This window comes from Papio anubis, chromosome 2 (assembly GCF_008728515.1).
Source record: "Papio anubis isolate 15944 chromosome 2, Panubis1.0, whole genome shotgun sequence".
Lineage (NCBI taxonomy): Eukaryota > Metazoa > Chordata > Mammalia > Primates > Cercopithecidae > Papio > Papio anubis.
The window spans coordinates 157,953,767-157,974,049 of NC_044977.1; the positions used below are offsets into that span (position 1 = coordinate 157,953,767).

General features: G+C 38.7%; 1 protein-coding gene across 3 annotated transcripts in view; it reads left to right on the forward strand.

Moving 5' to 3' along the window:
- Positions 1–20,283, forward strand: part of TOPBP1 (DNA topoisomerase II binding protein 1) — a 64,745-nt gene that overhangs the window by 10,706 nt on the left and 33,756 nt on the right. For all 3 annotated transcript variants that reach the window (XR_004182286.1, XM_003895100.4, XM_009201697.3), the window contains exons 9-14: positions 2,066–2,229; positions 2,376–2,626; positions 7,589–7,947; positions 8,593–8,765; positions 11,850–12,061; positions 13,885–14,171. Coding sequence is in view for 2 of the 3 variants with exons in the window: in XM_003895100.4 (XP_003895149.2) it covers positions 2,066–2,229; positions 2,376–2,626; positions 7,589–7,947; positions 8,593–8,765; positions 11,850–12,061; positions 13,885–14,171 (1,446 nt within the window). In the remaining variant the exon portion in view is untranslated. The remainder of the gene's footprint in view (positions 1–2,065; positions 2,230–2,375; positions 2,627–7,588; positions 7,948–8,592; positions 8,766–11,849; positions 12,062–13,884; positions 14,172–20,283) is intronic.

Below are 20,283 nucleotides of genomic sequence, written 5' to 3' on the forward strand. Positions count from 1 at the left end.
GAGACATTAAGTGGCCAGTTATCTACTCCAAAGTCTGTGTTCCTCACCATTAGAGCCACTGCTTTGTTTGGTATTTCTTGGGCTATTTAATTTTTTAGTATATGAATAATTGTCTTATGAGTTTGTTGATGGAAACATCATATGCTATACTTTTTCAGCTGTCTTAGATTGGAAAACTTAATGTATTCCTATTTGTAGAATGACTTGGCTGTGCATTAATTTTCACAGAGTAGCAAAAATTTAACCCTACCTTATTGTTAAGAAGGGAAATTGGAGCTGGGCGTGGTGGCTCATGCCTGTAATCCCAGCACTTTGGGAGGCCCAAGCAGGCAGATATCTGAGGTCAGGAGTTCAAGACCAGCCTGGCCAACATGGTGAAACCCCATCTCTACTAAAAATACAAAAACATTAGCTGGGCGTTGTGGCAGGCGCCTGTAATCCCAGCTACTTGGGAGACTGAGGTAGGAGAATCGCTTGAACCCAGGAGGCGGAGGTTGCAGTGAGCCGAGATTGTGCCATTGCACTCCAGCCTGGTCAACAAGAGTGAAAATTTAGCAAATTACCTTTTTTTTTTTTTTTTTTTTTAAACTTACCAACTTACTAGCTAAACAAAAGGTGGGCTTTTGTTTTTGTTTTGAGACGGAGACTTGCTCTGTCGCCTAGACTGGAGTGCAGTGGCGTGATCTCAGTTCACTGCAACATCTTCCTCTTAGGTTCAAGCAATTCTGCCTCAGCCTCCTAAGTAGTTGGGATTACAGGTGTGTGCCACCATGCCTGGCTACTTTTTCTATTTTTTTTTTGTTTTTGGGACGGAGTCTCGCTCTGTCGCCCAGGCTGGAGTGCGGTGGCACGATCTCGGCTCATTGCAAGCTCCACCTCCCGGGTTCATGCCATTCTCCTGCCTCAGCCTCCCAAGTAGCTGGGACTACAGGCGCCCACCACCACGCCCGGCTAGTTTTTTGTATTTTTAGTAGAGACGGGGTTTCACCTTATTGGCCAGGCTGGTCTTGAACTTCTGACCTCAAGTGGTCTGCCGCCTTGGCCTCACAGAGTGCTGGGATTACAGGCATGAGCCACCACACCTGGCCCAGAGGTGTTTTGTGTGATCTTTTATCCTAGACTACCAATTCTAGATATAACTTTTAATTATTTCTTACATATAGAAAGTATATGATTCCAATTACTTGTTAAAATATAGTCTAGTAATGGGGGTGATTTAATTTGGGGTGTAAATACAGTTTGGGATACATTTGTTATACTTAAATTTTTTTTAAGGTCACCTTATGTAAAATAGAGGTAAAATGATTTTTATATTGATTAAATTGATTTAAATGTATACATCCTGGTGGTTAAAAATAAATTACTGCATACATGTTATCCTCAAAGCATTGTGTTCAGTTCTTTGACGTACATGTATTTTTTGTTCAGTCAACTCTGTGAATAAGGTAACATCAATTTATAGGTAAGAAAATTGGTTTAAAGAGTATAAACAACTTGCCTATTGTCGTTAATCATTGGCAGCTGGCAAAAAACAACACCCCCCCCCCCCCCCCCCGCCCACACACGCACACACGCGCACACACACGCACGCTCATGCACACACACACATGCACACGCGCGCGCCCACACACACACACACACACACACACACAATTTAAGCCCAGGTGTTCCGAATTCAGAAAGCTAACTACAGTTTACTTTTATAATTACTTTAAAATTTACAAGTAAGCTTCACAGTTAAAGAAGTTACCTGCATTTTAGAAATTGGTATGCACTAATATTTAGAAGATGTTGGAATCTGGCTTCTATTTTATTTATAGCCTCAAAATACTTATCAAATATCTACTGTGAAAGATAATAATGCTGTATGAGATTGTAAAGAGTGATTAAAAAATCAAAGTTACAGAACGGTTAAAAAATCAAAAGTTTCAGAATATATTTATTCATATATCTTAAATGTACACAAGTTGTCTTATTTATACGCAGTGGATTTAGATATATATTTTTAGTTTTTTTCTATTGAGAGAAAGCATGTTATATACATTAAATATTTTCTTTCTTGCAGATGTATCTTTGCGGTTTTAGTGGCAGAAAGCTAGATAAACTGAGAAGACTTATTAACAGTGGAGGTGGAGTTCGTTTTAACCAGCTTAATGAAGATGTAACTCATGTTATTGTGGGAGATTATGATGATGAACTGAAGCAGTTTTGGAATAAATCGGCCCACAGGTTTTTTCAGTTTTTAATTCAAATCAATTTCTACTACATAATTTTTCTTAAAATTGCGTATCCATGCAGTTCTGGAAACCGCATGACAAGTGGGATGATGGTCTTTATAGCTTGCACTAATACATAACTATGTACTGTTTTTGTAGGCCTCATGTGGTGGGAGCAAAGTGGTTGCTAGAGTGTTTCAGTAAAGGTTATATGCTTTCTGAAGAACCATATATCCATGCTAATTACCAGCCAGTGGAAATTCCAGTTTCAGATCAGCCTGAAAGTAAAGCAGCTCTTTTAAAAAAGAAGAACAGCAGCTTCTCTAAGAAAGACTTTGCTCCTAGTGAAAAGCATGAGCAAGCTGATGAAGATCTGCTCTCTCAGTATGAAAATGATAGCTCCACAGTAGGTAAGAAATGCTTCATTAGTATTTGTAGTTAGTAAGAAATATTTTACTAGCCTAATACACACATATGTGATCTCTGCCAAGTTTTCTAGATTTTAAGTTAAATTAACCTTTTTCTTTCCTTAAAGTTTTGCTTATAACTTTTTTTCTGAGCAGGCAAGACGATAGGGTCCTGAACCCTTTAACCCTCTCTCTCTTCAGCTAACTAGCTCTATTTTGATTTGTTACATATACAGGCATTGCTTGATTTGTGTGTGAGTTTCTAATAGCATGAGCCTTTTATTAAAACCTTGTAACAAATGCCTCTTACTGGATTATTGTGGTCTTTCATGCATGAAACACTGTACTGTGGACTTACCACCTCAGTGTGTACTCTATGTAGTAAGGTAAATTGCCAGTGAAGCATTATAAACGTCATTACTTCTTTTTTATTAAAAAGAGACTTTATAAAATACCTAATATAGCCAAAATATATAAATTTAAATAAATTTAATGTGTATCATAACTTAAAATCTAAAGTTAATCAGAATTTTAATCTACTCGAATTAAACAAGAACCTTAGAAAACTCTTTTTTTTTTTTTAGAAGCAGAATTTCGCTCTTGTTGTCCAGGCTGGAGTGCAGTGGCCGTGATCTTGGCTCACTGCAACCTCCACCTCCCGGGTTCAAATGATTCTCCTGCCTCAGCCTCCCAAGTAGCTGGGATTACAGTCATGCACCACCAGCCCTGGCTAATTTTGTATTTTTAGTAGAGATGGGGTTTCTCCATGTTGACCAGGCTGGTCTTGAACTCCCGACCTCAGGTGATCTGCCCGCCTCGGCCTCCCAAAGTGCTTCGTGAGCCACGAAGCCTGGCCTAGAATATGTTAATGATCACAACTAGCCCTTCTCCCTATCCCCACTCATCAACGTACTCAGCTTATGTGATTTTGTCTAGTATTTTCATTATCTTTTAAAATCTCACAATTAGGCATTATCCTTTTATATAATCAACATTTGTTTCATTTACTAACACGTTTAACTGTTGTTTTGCTCTCCCCAGTTCTTCTTACATCTGAGACCTCTCTTCTGGAATCATTTTCTTTCTTCCTAAAATAATATCCTTTAGAGACTGGTTTAGTTTCTCTAAGACTCTTCAGCTGGGTATACAGTTCTAGACAGTTTCTTTGTTTAAGCAGAGAGATACTGTTTCATTGTCATCTGTTTCCCTGACTGCTGGATAGGAAGTCACATGTCAGTCTGTCTTCCTTTACACGCAGTCTGTCTTTATCCTCTGGCTGTTTTTAAGGTAGTCTTCCTTTTGGTTTTTGTGTCCTAGAGCTTTACCGTTTATTTGTCCTGCTTGAGATTCATTGTGCTTTCTGAATCTGAGAGTTAGTAGGTTTTCTGCTTTTTGTTAGGTTGAGAAATGTTTAGTATCTCTTTGAATATTGCCTCTCCCCCATTCTCTATATTTTCTTAACTCCCATTTGCTTTGTATATGGGTCACTTAATTTTCCAGATCACGAATCATCTCTTCAGTTATTGCCTAATCTGTTTTACTCATCTATTAAATTTTCTGTTTTAATAATTAATTTTTCAATTCCTAGAAGTTTTAGCTTTTTAAATAGTCTGTCATTTATTTTTTTACTTTTAAAAATAGAGATGGGGTGCTACTGTGTTACCCAGGCTGGTCTTGAACTCGTGGGCTCAAGTAGTCCTCCCACCTCAGCCTCCCAAAGTGCTGGGATTACAGGTGTGAGCCACCACACCCAGCCAAGTCTGTCATTTTGTATTTGTATTTTTTGTTCTTTATTTCTTAAAACACATTAAACCTATTAAAACATCTGTGAATTGTTCTGTTGGTTATTTATGGTGCCTGGTTTTCTCGTGTTTTGTGATTTTTATTGTGAACTTGTACTTACTAGGACTCTAGGAATTCTAAGAAACTTGGGGTAGGGATTTGTTACCCCAGAAAAGGTTCATGTTTGGGTCTAGGTGCCTAGGAGTTTACAAACTCAGTACACCTATAAGTTGGTGTATTGGCTGGAGGTTTCTTAGACCATCCAGCTAGTATGAATTTATACCCAAACCTACTTTGAGGACCAGCCTCTGATGAACAAATTCTCAAGAGATATTTTTTCCACTTGACCCAAAGCCAGTGTTCTTGACCTTTTCCTTTGCAGGGCAGATTTGTTGTTGGTTGCTTGGTTGGTTGGTTGGTTGGTTTTGGTCTGTTTACTAAAGGTATGTCTCTTCATGGGTTCTGGGTTTGTTCTCTCAGGCGATACTCTGCTTTACCTCTAATTTTTATGAATCCAAAGGACTGGCTCCTGTCTCTTGTGTGATACCTTTACATCCCAAGGGTCTGGGTTACTGCACAAATATTTAATAGATTTTGACTAACCATTAGCTTTAGTAACTACTTAATGTTCTAGATTTAGTAACCACTTTAGTGGTCTGGATTTTAATATTTTATCCTATATTTTGAAGTGTTTTTAGTGAGAGGGTTTCAAAGATGCTAGCCCACCATATTTCTTGAGAGGGAATTCCTAGCATTCCTTTTTTATTTACACTGTTCTGTACTACAAAATTGACTTTTCTCAAACCATTTACTTATGCTTTAGTATTGTATCACATCAGGAGATCATCCAAATTTTCCAGGATGCTCTGGTATAAAGAAGCCACAAATTAACTGAAAGCGATTTTTTTTTTTTTTTTGGAGACGGTCTCACTCCATCACTGAAGATGGAGTATAGTGTTACAATCTCGGCTCACTGCAACCTCCTCCTCCCGGGTTCAAGCAATTCTTTTCCCTCAGCCTCCTTAGTAGTTGGGAGTACAGGTGTGCACCACCACGCCCAGCTAATTTTTGTATTTTTAGTAGAGATAGGGTTTCACCATGTTGGCCAGGCTGGTCTCAAACTCCTGGCCTCATGTGATCCTCCTGTCTTAGCCTCCCAGAGTGTTGGGATTACAGGCGTGAGCCACCACCGCAGCCAGCGATTTTATATACTATCCTTCAGACGAGGGTACTTGGTGTAGGGCAGGTGATTAGTTTCTTAAACCTTCCTTTCTAAGGCTGCTAGTGGTTTACTGACTTTGTAAGGATTAAGTGATAGTAAATCTCAGTGGATCACCAAGCATCTGAGAAAATCTATAGTAAAATATTTTATAATTAATTCTTAGAATTGCTTTCGATTTAAGGGAGTTTTTTTTTTTTTTGAGATGGAGTCTCGCTGTATCACCAGGCTGGAGTGCAGTGGCATGGTCGTGGCTCACTGCAACCTCCACCTCCTGGATTCAAGCGATTCTCCTGCCTCAGCCTCCCAAGTAGCTGGGATTACAAGCACACGCCACCATGCTCAGCTGATTTTTGTATTTTTAGTAGAGATGGGGTTTCACCATGTTTGCCAGGCTGGTCTCAAACTCCTGACCTTGTGATCCTTCTGTCTCGGCCTCCTGAAGTGCTGGGATTACAGGCCTGAGCCACCGCGCCCGGCCCTAGGGGAGCTTTTTGAATAATAGGTTTGTTATGTAGTATCTCTTAGGCTTTTGGATGCGATCTGTTTGAAAAGAGATCCTACTGCTAAAATAAATGGAAAGAACTGCTGTAAAACATGTTAGTTTGTTATGAGTCTCTTAACTTCAGAGTTTTACTGATGGTTTATTAAGAACTTAGTATTTCTACTTTGTTTTTATAGTAGTAGTCTAAAATTCTACGGAATTTCTTCCTCCTTCCCATCTTACCAACAACATGTAGACATCGAACAAAGTTTTTTTTTCTCCTAGATGTGACTGCAAAATAATTGTACTTGCAAAAAATAAAAAGGGTTTCACTTATAAAACAAACTGTTTACATTTTAACAAAACCATTAAAAGAACTTTCCGGAATGTTTTATAGTATTGCGTCACCTTTAATTCCATCTAAGCATATTCATTCTCATGAGTATATCTATAAATTGTAAGTATACTATTGTCTTTTATTCCTTGTATTATGAAACCAAGGGTCAAAGAGGCTATAAAACTAGAACCCATCTCTCCTGACTTACTGATCAGTAAACTCTGTAGACAAAACTATGCTTCCTTAGTGTGAATAAGAACAATTTTAATACCTATGTTTAGTAGGAGTCATAAGTTCCTAATATATATTGCAATGTACTTAATTTACAAGTTCCTAATATATATTACAATTTACTTAAAAATGAAAATGCTAGTGTCTCTTGGAGATGAGGATAGAAGTACGAAGGTGGCACTATAACCTGGTGTTATGAACTCTGGAGTCAGACAGACTTTGGTTCGTATCTCATTTCTGCCACTTAACTGTGTGACCTTAGGCAAGTTACATAACCTTTTCAAGCCTGAGACTCCTTTTGGACAGAAGGGATGTGCTGATAGTATCAGCCTCACAGTTAGCATTATGTGAGCATTACATGCATGTAAAGCAGTTAGTCACAGTGCTTATATAAATGAAAGAGTGATTCTTGAATAGCTTCCAGTCTTGTTGGAATCACGTGGCAGGGTAAACTTTTTCTCTAAAGGAGTAGACAATAAATATTTTAGGATTTGCCAGCCACTTCCTTATAGTCATTTCCATATTAACATGTTCCATGTTAAGGGCTTGACAGTTACACCATTTAGACTTGTTAATTTTTTTTCTTAATGGTATTTTGTTAGTTTTATGGTGAATCATCTAAACCAGTTTTGGAACTAAGACAGTCCTGTAGGAGCTATATAATTTTAAACGAATTCAAGTGTCTATTATACTAGGAATACCTAGGACTAACATGATTGCTCTTGTCCTTCCTAATGGACTCTTGGTAACCCCGAAGACGGAGTGAATCCATATCCCTTTATTACACACATAAGCTTTAGTTTTATAAGTATGGTCAAAATTCTCAGATTCCATGTTACATTAAAATCCTTGCTAGAAATGAACTTTATAGGGTAAATTGTTGGTTAGAAAACATGTACTTTTCTCTTTCAGTGGAGGCTAAGACATCTGAAGCCGAGAAGTCTGAAGTTAGGCCCTTTAATGATTCTACTCGTGCTGAGCCCTTGAATGATTCTACTCACGTTTCTTTGCAAGAAGAAAACCAGTCTTCTGTCAGTCATTGCGTCCCTGATGTTTCTACAATTACTGAAGAAGGCTTATTTAGCCAAAAGAGTTTCCTTGTTTTGGGTTTTAGTAATGAAAATGAATCTAACATTGCAAACATCATAAAAGAAAATGCTGGGAAAATCATGTCCCTTCTGAGCAGAACTGTTGCCGATTATGCTGTGGTTCCTCTGCTGGGGTGTGAAGTAGAAGCCACTGTGGGAGAAGTTGTTACAAACACGTGGCTGGTAAGACAACACTGTAGTGGTTGCAATAAAGTATTGAAGATTATCTGAGTGCCAAGAAGGTTAATGTCTGTTTCTTAGGCAGTTCAGTTACAGTAAATCGGTGTTTGGATTTGAACACTCTTGATTTTACTTTTAGCAAGGGAAATTCTAAAGTTAAATGTGCAAGTTTCTTGGGCCTAATCCTGATACGGTAGAGGTTACTCTTTCCCAGAGGCCACAGCAGCAACATTCCTTCTTAGGAGGTCACTATAGGGTCATCTCATACTGTTTGTCCTGTTTTCTTACAACCGAAGCATCACGGGTAATTTCACTGTTGATTTTTTTTTTTTTTAACGTTCCAAGAATTATGAGAAAAATAGTGTAATACATTGGAAGGAATGAAATGTAAAGCAACATTCAATAACTCCAATGATAGATCTTACTGATTGTAATAGCCTAATGTAATCAGTCGATGTATGCATATGTGTGTATGTATATGTATATTTTAACGTTATGATATGAAATGTATTGAGAATGAGCATACACAGGTTTGTATTAAAGTAAAACTTCTTATCAAAACTGAATTATTGCTCGTGTGCCTGAATGAGTGTTAACCACTGGCTGCTTATTTCAGGTTGGCTTTACTGTTTCTCTTGTTTTTAAAAGGTTACTTGCATAGACTTTCAGACTTTGTTTGATCCAAAGTCGAATCCTCTCTTCACACCAGTCCCAGTAATGACAGGAATGACTCCTTTAGAGGATTGTGTTATTTCATTTAGCCAGTGTGCTGGAGCAGAAAAAGAGTCTTTAACATTCCTAGCAAACCTCCTTGGAGCAAGGTATGTGATCTTTTTAATGCACCTGTTGTGTTGGTGTATCTTTTTATTTATTTTGACTTCTTGGAGAGCATTCAAATTAGAATTTGGTTGGGTGTCTTTATTATATTTATGGATGTTATATAGTTCCTTCTCCCCTCCCACTGCTTCACTTGACTAACCTTAAAAAAAAAAGTACCTCCATTGTCCAAAGATGAAGACTTAGGTATCATAAGAGATAATAACTGCAGTGGATCCAAATACATGAAATAGTGTTTAAGTCGTGACTTCATAATGACACCAAATAAACTAAGGTAATTGATGATCTTTGAAAGATGCTAGGGAACCAGTCTATTACTTTGAAAGCTGACAAAAGGAAAGGATCAAGTAATTTAACCTGCATTTCCTGTGCAGTTTGCATCAGGGTAACATGATAGTGGATATGGCAAAGTTTCCATTTTTAAAGATGTTTCAACAAACAAACAAACAAAGAATGATAAGATTGTAACCCCTAATGAATGAAAGAATCTAGGCATTGAACATCAATAGTTAATCACACAATAAAGGGACAAGATATGATGTGCCTTCTTATGAAGAATACACCACCACTTTGAAGTAGTCTTGCCAAAATAATCAAACCTCAATCTGATGATGCTTCTAGATCCAATTCCCAATTTATAGGAAATGCAAACAGCAGAATAACACGTTAAACTACACCACAATGATATAATCAGCAAGACCCAGACTTTGGTACAACTCTATGGCATAAATGATCTAGTGTCTTCAACGAATGTATATTAAGGGCATGGAAAAGAAGGTAGGAACCTATAAGCTAAAAGACATGAAAAAGCAAAAGCCTAAATATAGTCTTTAAAGATGCCATTATTTGATTATAGAAAAGTAAAGAAGTGATTACTGTAAGTGTCCAAATAGACTGAGCACAGTGGCTCATACCTGTAATCCCAGCACTTTGGGAGGCCAAAAGATTGCTTGAGCTCAGGAGTTTAAGACCAGCCTGGACAACATAGTGAGACTTCATCTCTATTTAAAAAATAATTTTAAAAAAATGAGCCAGGCATGGTGGCATGTGCTTATGGTCCCAACTACTCGGGAGGCTAAGGCAGGAGGATTGCTTGAGCCCAGGAGACCAGGGCTGCAGTGAGCTATGATCACACAACTATACTTCAGCCAGGGCAACAAAATGAAACCCCGTCTCCAAAAAAAAAGCCCAAATAGTGGCTACTATTAAGAAGGGAGGGAACGGGGGTTGTATGGCATGTTGGAGAGGTTCTGGGGTGGTTAGCGAGATTCTGTCTTCTGACATGGGTGGTGGACTTAAGGGTTTCACCTTATAATAATTCATTGAGCTGTATATTTCCTTTTTTGCTGTTTTCTGTTTGAATTATATGAAACAAAAAAATTCTTTTAAAACCGAAATTGTGGAAGATAATAACATACATGACAACAGACGCCACTGGATGCAACTAAAGCTGCATTCAGCAGGAAAGTCATGCAAATTCTGAAATAGAATAATTGGGACTAGCCCTAACAGTTATTAAAATACATTTTGTGGCCAGGTGTGGTGGCTCATGCCTGTAATCCTAGCACTTTGAGAGGCTGTGGCAGGAGGCCAAGTTCGAGACCAGCCTGGGCAATATACTAAGACTCTGTCTTAAAAAAATTTTTTTTAAATGAACCAGGCAGTGTAGCATAAATCTGTAGTCTCAGTTATTTGGGAGGCTGAGGTGGGAGTATTGTTTGAGCTTGGGAGGTCAAGGCTGCAGTGAGTCACAATGGCGCCACTGTACTCTAGCCTGGAGGACAGAGCAAGACCCTGTCTCAGAAAACAAACAAACATATATTTTGTGAAACTTCACTAAATAACAGTGTAGTTGCGTGTAGCAGAAAGTTTAATTCAGGGACAGCAAGAGTAGCAGGAGACTCAAATACACAAAGGAATTTACGATAAAAGTGACATTTCAAATTATTAAGGAAGACATGGCTTATTCAATAAATAGGATTCATTAAAGCTGGAGCAATATCTCATATCTAAATAAGTACTGAATGGATTAGTGGGTTAAATATAAAAAATGAAGTTATGAAAGTACTAGGATAAACACATAACATAGAAAAAAAGTGCCAGGAAACATGGGAAATTTAAAAATCTGAAAAGTTGGGAACTGGAACATAAAACCCAGAAGTCATAAAAGAAATCACGGAATTCTGTTCACTCTCAAGTCGTAGACTTCTTTTTCTGCCCTGTATTCTCTGTGTGTAATATCCTGTGATCTTGAGGCACTTAATTTCTCTCTATTTTTTCCCGTATCGATACTTAAATATTGAGAGGATCAAATGAGATAATATGTAGAAATGCTTTGGAAAGTTGTAGTAGGTTAAAAAATAATAATAATGTGTTATTTATACACTTTGCTCCTGTCACTTCTTCCTTGCCTTCTTTTGGGAGGAAAGGACAAAGTGTGGGGGTGATAACTAATTTAGGAGGTAATTTTGGCTGTGTGAGGTGGTTCACGCCTGTAATCCCAACTTTAGGAGGCTGAAGCAGGTGGATCACTTGAGCTCAGGAGTTTGAGACCAGGCTAGGCAACATGGTGAAACCCCATCTCTACAAAAAATACAAAAATTAGCCAGATGTGGTGGTTAGGAACTACACCTGTAGTCCTAGCTACCGGGGAGGCTGAGGTGGGAGGATAGCTTGAGCCTGGGAAGTGGAGGTTGCAGTGAGCTGTGATTATGCCACTGCACTCCAGTCTGGACAACATACCAAGACAAGACCCTGTCTCAAAAGGAGGTAATTTTGCTGTCGGTTCTTTGCATGTCTAATTATGCACAATTGTCTAATTGTCTAAAAACAATACGTCTAATTATGTTTTTATAAAAAATTTGTTACAGCAATACATTTTTACCCTAGAGTAAGCATTTGTAAGGGGATTAGCTTAATTTCAGATAGAATAAACCAACTTTTAATCAGTATTTTTTTTTATACTTACATGATCTCTAATCACACTGTTGTGTTGGAAATTTTGTTCTTAAGTGTTGCGGGTGAATTGTATATGTGACCATTTCCACTTCTTTAAATATAAATTTCAGTGTTCAAGAATACTTTGTTCGCAAATCCAATGCAAAGAAAGGCATGTTTGCCAGTACTCATCTTATATTGAAGGAACCTGGTGGCTCTAAATATGAAGCTGCAAAGAAGTGGAATTTACCTGCAGTTACTATAGCCTGGCTATTGGAGACTGCTAGAACGGGAAAGAGAGCAGACGAAAGCCATTTTCTGATTGAAAATTCATCTGAAGAAGGTTAATACTTTTATTCTGTTATTTTATATATATTTACAACTGGATGGTTTCTGGGATATAAACGTGCCAATGCTTGTGTTTAGGAAAGGTCATTGATTTTCGCTTTTCACATTGGGTGCAGTGAGGGTCTCAGTGTTTGAAGTCTAAAGATGTAAGCCTGGCTCCTATTTATTGTTGATTCCTTCGATGGCTCACAGTAACATACCATGTAATTAATGTGCTCTCTCTCCTCTTATCTTTGGGCTTCTGCATGTTTCCTGTAGACCACCTCACAGTTGCCAGCTCTTCCTTCTTATCTTTCAGTTCTCAGCTAAGATACCACTTTCACTGGGAAGCCTTTCTTTTTTTTTTCTTTTTCTTTTTTTTTTAAATTATTATTATACTTTAAGTTCTAGGGTGCTTGTGCATAACATGCGGGTTTGTTACATATATACATGTGCCATGTTGGTTTGCTGCACCCATTAATTCATCATTTACATTAGGTATTTCTCCTAATGCTATCTCTCCCCCACCCCCGTACCCCACAACAAGCCCCGGTGTGTGATGTTTCCCGCCCTGTGTCCAAGTGTTCTCATTGTTCAGTTCCCACCTATGAGTGTGAACACGCGGTGTTTGATTTTCTGTCCTTGTGATAGTTTGCTCAGAATGATGGTTTCCAGCTTCATCCATGTCCTTACAAAGGACATGAATTCGTCCTTTTATATGGCTGCATAGTATTCCATGGTGTGTATGTGCCACATTTTCTTAATCCAAATCCAGTCTATCATTGATGGACATTTGGGTTGGTTCCAAGTCTTTGCTATTGTGAATAGTGCCACAATAAACATACGTGTACCTGTGTCTTTATAGTAGCATGATTTATAATCCTTTGGTTATATACCCAGTAATGGGATCACTGAGTCAAATGGTATTTCTAGTTCTAGATCCTTGAGGAATCGCCACACTGTCTTGGGAAGCCTTTCTTGACTCACTAAGTATGGCCTTTGTCTTGGTGTAATGTTTTGTTTCACCATGACACTCTGTATCATCCCTTTCATCTCTTAACTCGGTGTTATAATGGTGGTTTATTTTGTGTCTCCCTGCTAAATTATAAGTTCCAGAAAGGCAGTGAACATGCATGTCTTGTGAATTCTGTATTTCCCGTGTCTAACACTAGGCCTGGCATGGAGTAGCTATCTAATAAGGTTTTTTGTTAAATGTTGAAAACAGGTGGAAGGCAGAGGTGGAAGAATACAGTACCCTCTCTTGTAAGATAATAGCATTCCTGGGCAAACTTCAGGGGCACATCAGCAGCTTGGGAACACCTCTCAGAGTCATTACTTATTTTGCCAGACAGACTGGTAATTTTATGACTGAGGCTAAGTGATGTTTAGGTCGTATTAAAATTTGATTAAGGGCTTTCCAAAACTTTACTGTAGTTAACTCTGAGTAATTCAGATTTTCTTTGTAGCCTGTCATTGACTAGAAAGACATTCACTGATACAATTTTTGGCAAATAGGCTTATTGAGACATAGCAAGATGAAACAGGAAATCTATTTTTAGTTTTTCAGTTAATGTGTTTGTCAAACTCAACATATATTTAATGCATAATCTGGTTTGTTTCTTGGAAAGTAGGTATATAATTTTGTCATTTAAAGTGTACTGAGAATTGACATGAAAACTAACAGTTAGATTGGGATGACAAGGTAGATGGATCACTTGAGCCCAAGAGTTATGCAAGAAAGAAAGGAAATAAAACAGATGTAAAACATTACTTCTTGTGTACTGGAAAAAAGTGGGCATTAGTGGCTCATATTTGTTTCTTTTCATTTTAAATCTCTAGAACGAAGTTTGGAAACAGAAATAACAAATGGAATCAATCTAAATTCAGATACTGCAGAGCATCCTGGCACACGCCTGCAAACTCACAGAAAAACCGTCATTACACCTTTAGATATGAATCGCTTTCAGAGTAAAGCTTTCCGTGCTGTGGTCTCACAACATGCCAGACAGGTTTCAGCCTCCCCAGCAGTAGGACAGCCACTTCAGAAGGAGCCCTCACTACATCTGGATACACCATCAAAATTCCTGTCCAAGGACAAACTCTTCAAGCCTTCCTTTGATGTGAAGGTAAGGTTTATAGGCAGTGGTCCCAGAGTTAACAGTTTTACCGTTTATAAAGTTAAAGCACCAAATTCAGCATCACCTCTAAAGTGTAGTAGTAAATTTTCCAGAGACATTGGCAAGTAGATTTTTGTTATTGCGTTTGAATGTTTTGAGTCCCAAAATACATTTAGGGTTAAGGTAAGAGCTATAGATAAATATGGTGTGAAATTAGGACATCTGGGTTCAAGCACTAGATCAATCTTGAACTGTATGACTAGGCCGATCATTTAACATACCTGAGCTTCAGTTTGTTTCTTCATACAAAGAAGATAATATTTGCTCTGAAAATTCATAGATTATAAAGATCAAATGATGAAATCACTTTATAAACTATAAAATGTAAACACACTGCTACTTTATATGTTGGTTCTCAGAGTACAGCCACGATTTGCCTTCTGAAAATGTGTGTGTATCACCTTACTTGAATTGTTTCCTGTAAAGACATGAGTTAAGTCTGTGTTTTAGTTTGATCTCCTGAGCAATATAGTATGGCTCCCTTTCTGAAAAATTTGTTTGCAAATCAGGGGCTAATAAAATCTTCCAAATGATTTTCTTTTATTTTCCAAAGCTGATTTTCATCACTATTTCTTTAGTAGCTTTTGACGTCTTAAGTGGCTGTTCAAACCGTTGTCTATGATTTCTTTATCTACAAACCTTTGCAGAATTATTTTACTCATTTGTCTGTTGATATTTTTGCTTGTAGGGTATTTAGAAGCAATATTTTAATAATTTTTATTAGTGTGTTTTGGAGCAGACTTACTAAAAAGTTTACAGATTATTCATATTCAGAAAATAAATATTAACTGATATCCAGGACAATTTTCCCCAAGCTAATTTATGTCTTTATTTTTGATGAGAATTCCAGTGACCCACATGAAAAAAAAAGTCTTTACTATTAAACTCAAAATTCTAAGTTTTCACATGAAATCTCTTCTGAGGTAACATTTTGTACTGTGATTAATACTCAGGTCCATATCCCTTAAGAAATAAAGGAAAAGCCGGGCGCGGTGGCTCACGCCTGTAATCCCAGCACTTTGGGAGGCCGAGGCGGGCGGATCACAAGGTCAGGAGATCGAGACCATGGTGAAACCCCGTCTCTACTAAAAATAGAAAAAATTAGCCGGGCGCAGTGGCGGGCGCTTGTAGTCCCAGCTACTCGGGAGGCTGAGGCAGGAGAATGGCGTGAACCCGGGAGGCGGAGCTTGCAGTGAGCCGAGATTGCGCCACTGCACTCCAGCCTGGGCGACAGAGCAAGACTCCGTCTCAAAAAAAAACAAAAAAAAAAAAAAAAAAAGAAATAAAGGAAAATCAGTCTTGGGAACTGTGAGGTGTAGGATCAAGTCTCTTCTTTGTCTCCTACTGCCTTTTAAAAGCAAGTCAACCTCTTTCGGCTTCATTATTCTCATCTATAAAATCCAGATGATCTCTGAAGTCTCATAACTCACAGACTCTCCGAAGAGCAAATGTAATAATATTAGTAGGCAAGAAAACAGTAGAAATATTTTCAGTCATTGAGACCATTCTTATGTAGATACTTTGCAATAAAAGTTTTGCAGTGGAAAGCTGATAGTTCTGAATAGCGTGAGTACAAAAAGCACATTTAAAGATTTTATTGTTTAGAGTCATAATATTGAGCAGTGTTTTTTCTCCTTTTTCTTTCTTTTTTGATGGCACATAAATAATGCTTCATCTTATAATCAGTGGTTCTTCAAACTGATATAATATGGTATATTGAATTATTTACTCAAAACATGAAAGGGCCTATGGAATAATCACAAAATTGACCATCTCTTAGGCCTCACCTTCCCTCCCCACCAAAAAATTCACCTCTTGTTTAAACTTAATTTTTAACTAATATACATCAGAGCAGTCCAATAAGTATACTACTAATGAAATATCAGGGTTAATCATTGGGAAGCCACTATACACGTTCAGATAGAGACCATGGTCAGCACTGTAAACCCTTCCTTGTGGCTCCATCACTGCTTCCTCCCTAAAGTATACTCCTGACTTCTAACCCTATTGTTTTGTTATGCTTGTTTTTGACTTTTAAATATATGGTATCAGAGTATGTATTTTTTTGAGTCTGCTTTTTTAAAATTGTTCTTTAACCCTTATTTAGATGTGTCTGTTTTGCTACATGCAAATATAGTTCATTTATTTATTCCTTTATATGGATATACCGAATTTACATTTCCAGTGTACTGTTGATGGGCATTTAGTTGGTTACTGGTTTTTTGCCCTTACAAAATAATTTCACTGTGAGCATTCTTGTGCGTGTCTCTTGGAGTCTATGTGTGTGTATTACTATGTGGTATATACCTAGAAGTGAAATTGTTGGGTTCTATTTCAGCTTCAGTAGAGAACGACAGATTTTTTGCCAAAGTGATTATACGAGTTTATGCTTCCACCAGTAGTGTGTTGAGTGTACCCAGTGTTCCTCATCTTTGCTGATACTTGCTATTATAAGCCGGTTTATTTCATTTTTTACTTCAAAATAATTTCTAACTTACAAAAAGTTGCAAAATAAAAATGGTACAAGGGGCTGGGTATGGTGGCTCGCATCTGTAATCCCAGCACTTTGGGAGGCTGAGGTGGGAGCATCACTTGAGACCAGGAGTTCTGGACCAGCCTGGGCAAAATAGTGAGACCCCCATCTCTAACAATTTTTTTTTTTTTTAATTGGCTGGGCTTGGTGGAGTGCACCTGTAGTCCTAGGTACTCAGGAGGCTGAGGTGGCAAGATGGCTTGAGCCCAGGAGTTTGAGGCTGTAGTGAGCTATCCTACCACTGTACTCCAGCCTGAATGACAGAGCAAGACCCTGTCTCAAAAAGAAATAAGTACAAGGATGGCTGGACATAGTGGCTCATGCCTGTTATCCCAGCACATTATGAGGCTGATCAGGGGTGGATCACTTGAGGCAGGAGTTGGACACCAGCCTGGGCAACATGGTGAGACCCCACATCTACAAAAAGTTGGAAAAATTAGCTGGGCATGATGATGCATACCTCTTCCTACTTAAATGGTATTCTTTATTATTTGTCAGTTTTCAATTATGTTTTTGGCTCCCACTAATTGCCTGTATAGAAGATTTTATTCTGTTTCCCCCTTTTCTCTCTTCTGTTTTTCATTGCATATTTTTTTACTTTGTCAGGAGGGAAAATATATTTTTTCAACCCACAGACCCCACCTTTGTTTTGGTCTTAACTCTATAATCAAATATATGAAATAGTACTCTTCTTTTTGAAGCTTTCCTGTCAGCTTTGGTATGATGAAGTTCATTTTCTAGTAGGTTCCTCAGGAATCTGTGTATACACTTGTGTACAGTATTCCTTGAGTTATGCATGTTCATAACTTTTACTATGGCCTTGTTTCTTCTACAGATTGTTTGGATGTACTATTCTTAGTTTGCTTTTTTTTTTCTTGAGTTTCCTGAAAATGCTCTTCCACTACTGCCTTGCTTTGTGTGTGTTGTTTTTGAAAAAAATCTGATGCCAATCTAATTAAATTATCTTGTCTTTGTAAGTTATTTCATCTTTTTGCCTGGAGGTCATGTGGATTTTTCTTTTATCTTTTTTTTTTTTTTTTTAAAGACACAGTCTCGCTCTGTCACCCAGGCTGGAGTGCAGTGGCACGATCTCGGCTCGCTGCAACCTCTGCCTCCCGGGTTCAAGCAATTCTCCTGCCTCAGCCTCCCGAGTAGCTGGGATTACAGGCATGCGCCACCATGCCTGGTGAGTTTTTGTATTTTTAGTAGAGACGGGGTTTTGCCATGTTGGCCAGACTGACCTTGAACTCCTGATGTCAAGTGATCTGTCCACCTTGGCCTCCCAGAGTGCTGGGATCACAGGCATGAGCCACAACGCCTGGCCTTTCCTTTTATCTTTGAACTCAAATAGTTTTACGAGGATGTCTAGATGTTAAGAATTCTCAATCATTTGAAATCAGTTTTCTACAATACATGGTAGGTTTTAAAATTTGATTCTTTTCAAATTTTTGGTCTGAGAGATGAGAAGAATGGAGTTGCCAATCAACTGAGTTGAACAGAACAGGTTGGGATTGGAGCCTAAAGATGAAGAGTTCACATGTTAGACACATTAAGTTGGAGATGCCTGTTAGATATCCAAGTAGTTGTTAAATAAGCAGTTGCAAATAAAGCTGGAAGTTTGAGGAATGGTTTGGGCTGGAGATAAAAATTTAGGGTTCTGAGTTTGTAGGTAATATGTAAAGCCATGTGAGGACAGATGCCAAGAGAACAGGAGAAGGCGAAGAAAGGAAAGAGGGTTTTTTTTGTTTTGTTTTGTTTTGTTTAAGACAAGGTCTCACTGTGTCATCCAGGCTGGAGTGTAGTGGCATGATCATAGCCCATTACAGCCTTGACCTCTGGACTCAAGCAATACTTCTACCTCTGCCTCCAAAGCAACTAGGACTTCAGGTGCATGTCACTATACCTGGCTAATTTTTAATTTTTTTGTAGATATGGGGATACCACACTGCCCAGGCTGGCCTTAAATTCCTGGACTCAAGCAATCCTCCTGCCTTGGCCTCCCAAAGTGTTGGGATTATAGGTGTGAATCAACATGCCCAGCTGAAGAAAAGAGCTCTAAGGAACACCTTGAGGTGCTCACCTTTAGAGGAGGAACCAGCAAAGGAGACTGAGAAGGAGCTATAAGAGAGGAGGAAAGCCTAGAGATTATTTTAGAAGCCAAGTATTTCAAAGAGGGAGGAGGGGTTAACTATGTCCAGTACTGCTCAAAGATCAAGAAAGGTGAGAATAGAAAATTGGCCAGTGGATTTAGCATTATGGAGGTCAATGGTGTCATCATAACATTAAGGGTTTTGGTGGCATGATGGAGATGGAAGCTGGTGTGGGTTCATAAAGAAATGAGAAGAATGGGAGACATTGAATGTAAACAATGATTTTTGAAGGAGTCTTGCCATAAAGGGGAGCCAAGAAAATGGAGTTGTAGTTATGGGGCAAAGTAGGGTCAAAAGAATGTTGTTTTCTTTTTAAGGTAGAAGAAATAGCCAGGCTCAGTGGCGCTTGCCCATAATCCCAGCACTTTGGGAGCCCAAGACGGGAGGATCACTTGAGTCCCAAGAGTTCAAGACAAATCTGGGCAACATGGCAAGACCCTGTCTTTACAAAATACACAAAAATTAGCTGGGCATGGTGGTGCACGTCTGTAGTCCCAGCTAGTTGGGAGGCAGAGGCAGGAGGATTGCTTGAGCCCAGGAGATAGAGGATGCAGTGGGCAGTGATCATGCCGCTGCACTCCCGCCTGGGTGACAAACTGAGACCCTGTCTCAAAAAAAGAAGAAGAAGAAATAACTATATGCCAGTGTAACTGCCAGTAGAGAGCCAATTGATGATGCAGATGAGAGAAGGAAGACTTGCAGGAGGCTTGAGTCTTAGAGGCATTGGGATCTACTTAAGTAGAGGAAAGTACTAGTGGCACGTGTGCTGAAGGCAGATAGAGGTGGTCTGGGAGCTTCTGATTTTTGTATGAGGAATCCTCTAAAATGCTTTGAAGAAATTTAAAAAATTAAAGTTTAGTGTATAGAAAGACTATGTTCTTGGCAAAATAGATTTAAGCATCGTCAAGATCTGTAAAGGCATATTAATCTGTTTGCACATTGCTATAAAGAACTACCCCAGACCGAGTAATTTGTTCTTATTTTTATTTTTTTATACTGAGACGGGGTCTTGCTCTGTTGCCCAGGCTGAAGTGTGGTGGCATGATCTTGGCTCACTGCAATCTCCGCCTGCTGGGTTCAAGCAATTCTCTTGCCTCAGCCTCCCGAGTAGCTGGAATTACAGGTACCCACCACCACACCCGGCTAATTTTTGTATTTTTAGTAGAGATGGGGTTTCACTGTGTTGGGCAGGCTGGTCTCAAACTCCCAGCCTCAAGTGATCCACCCACCTCAGCCTCCCAAAGTGCTGGGATTACAGGTGTGAGCCACCACGTCCAACTTTATAAAGGAAACAGGTTTAATTGACTCACAGTTCCACAGACTATACAGGAAGCACCACTGGGGAGGCCTCAGGAAACTTACAGTCATGGTCGAAAGT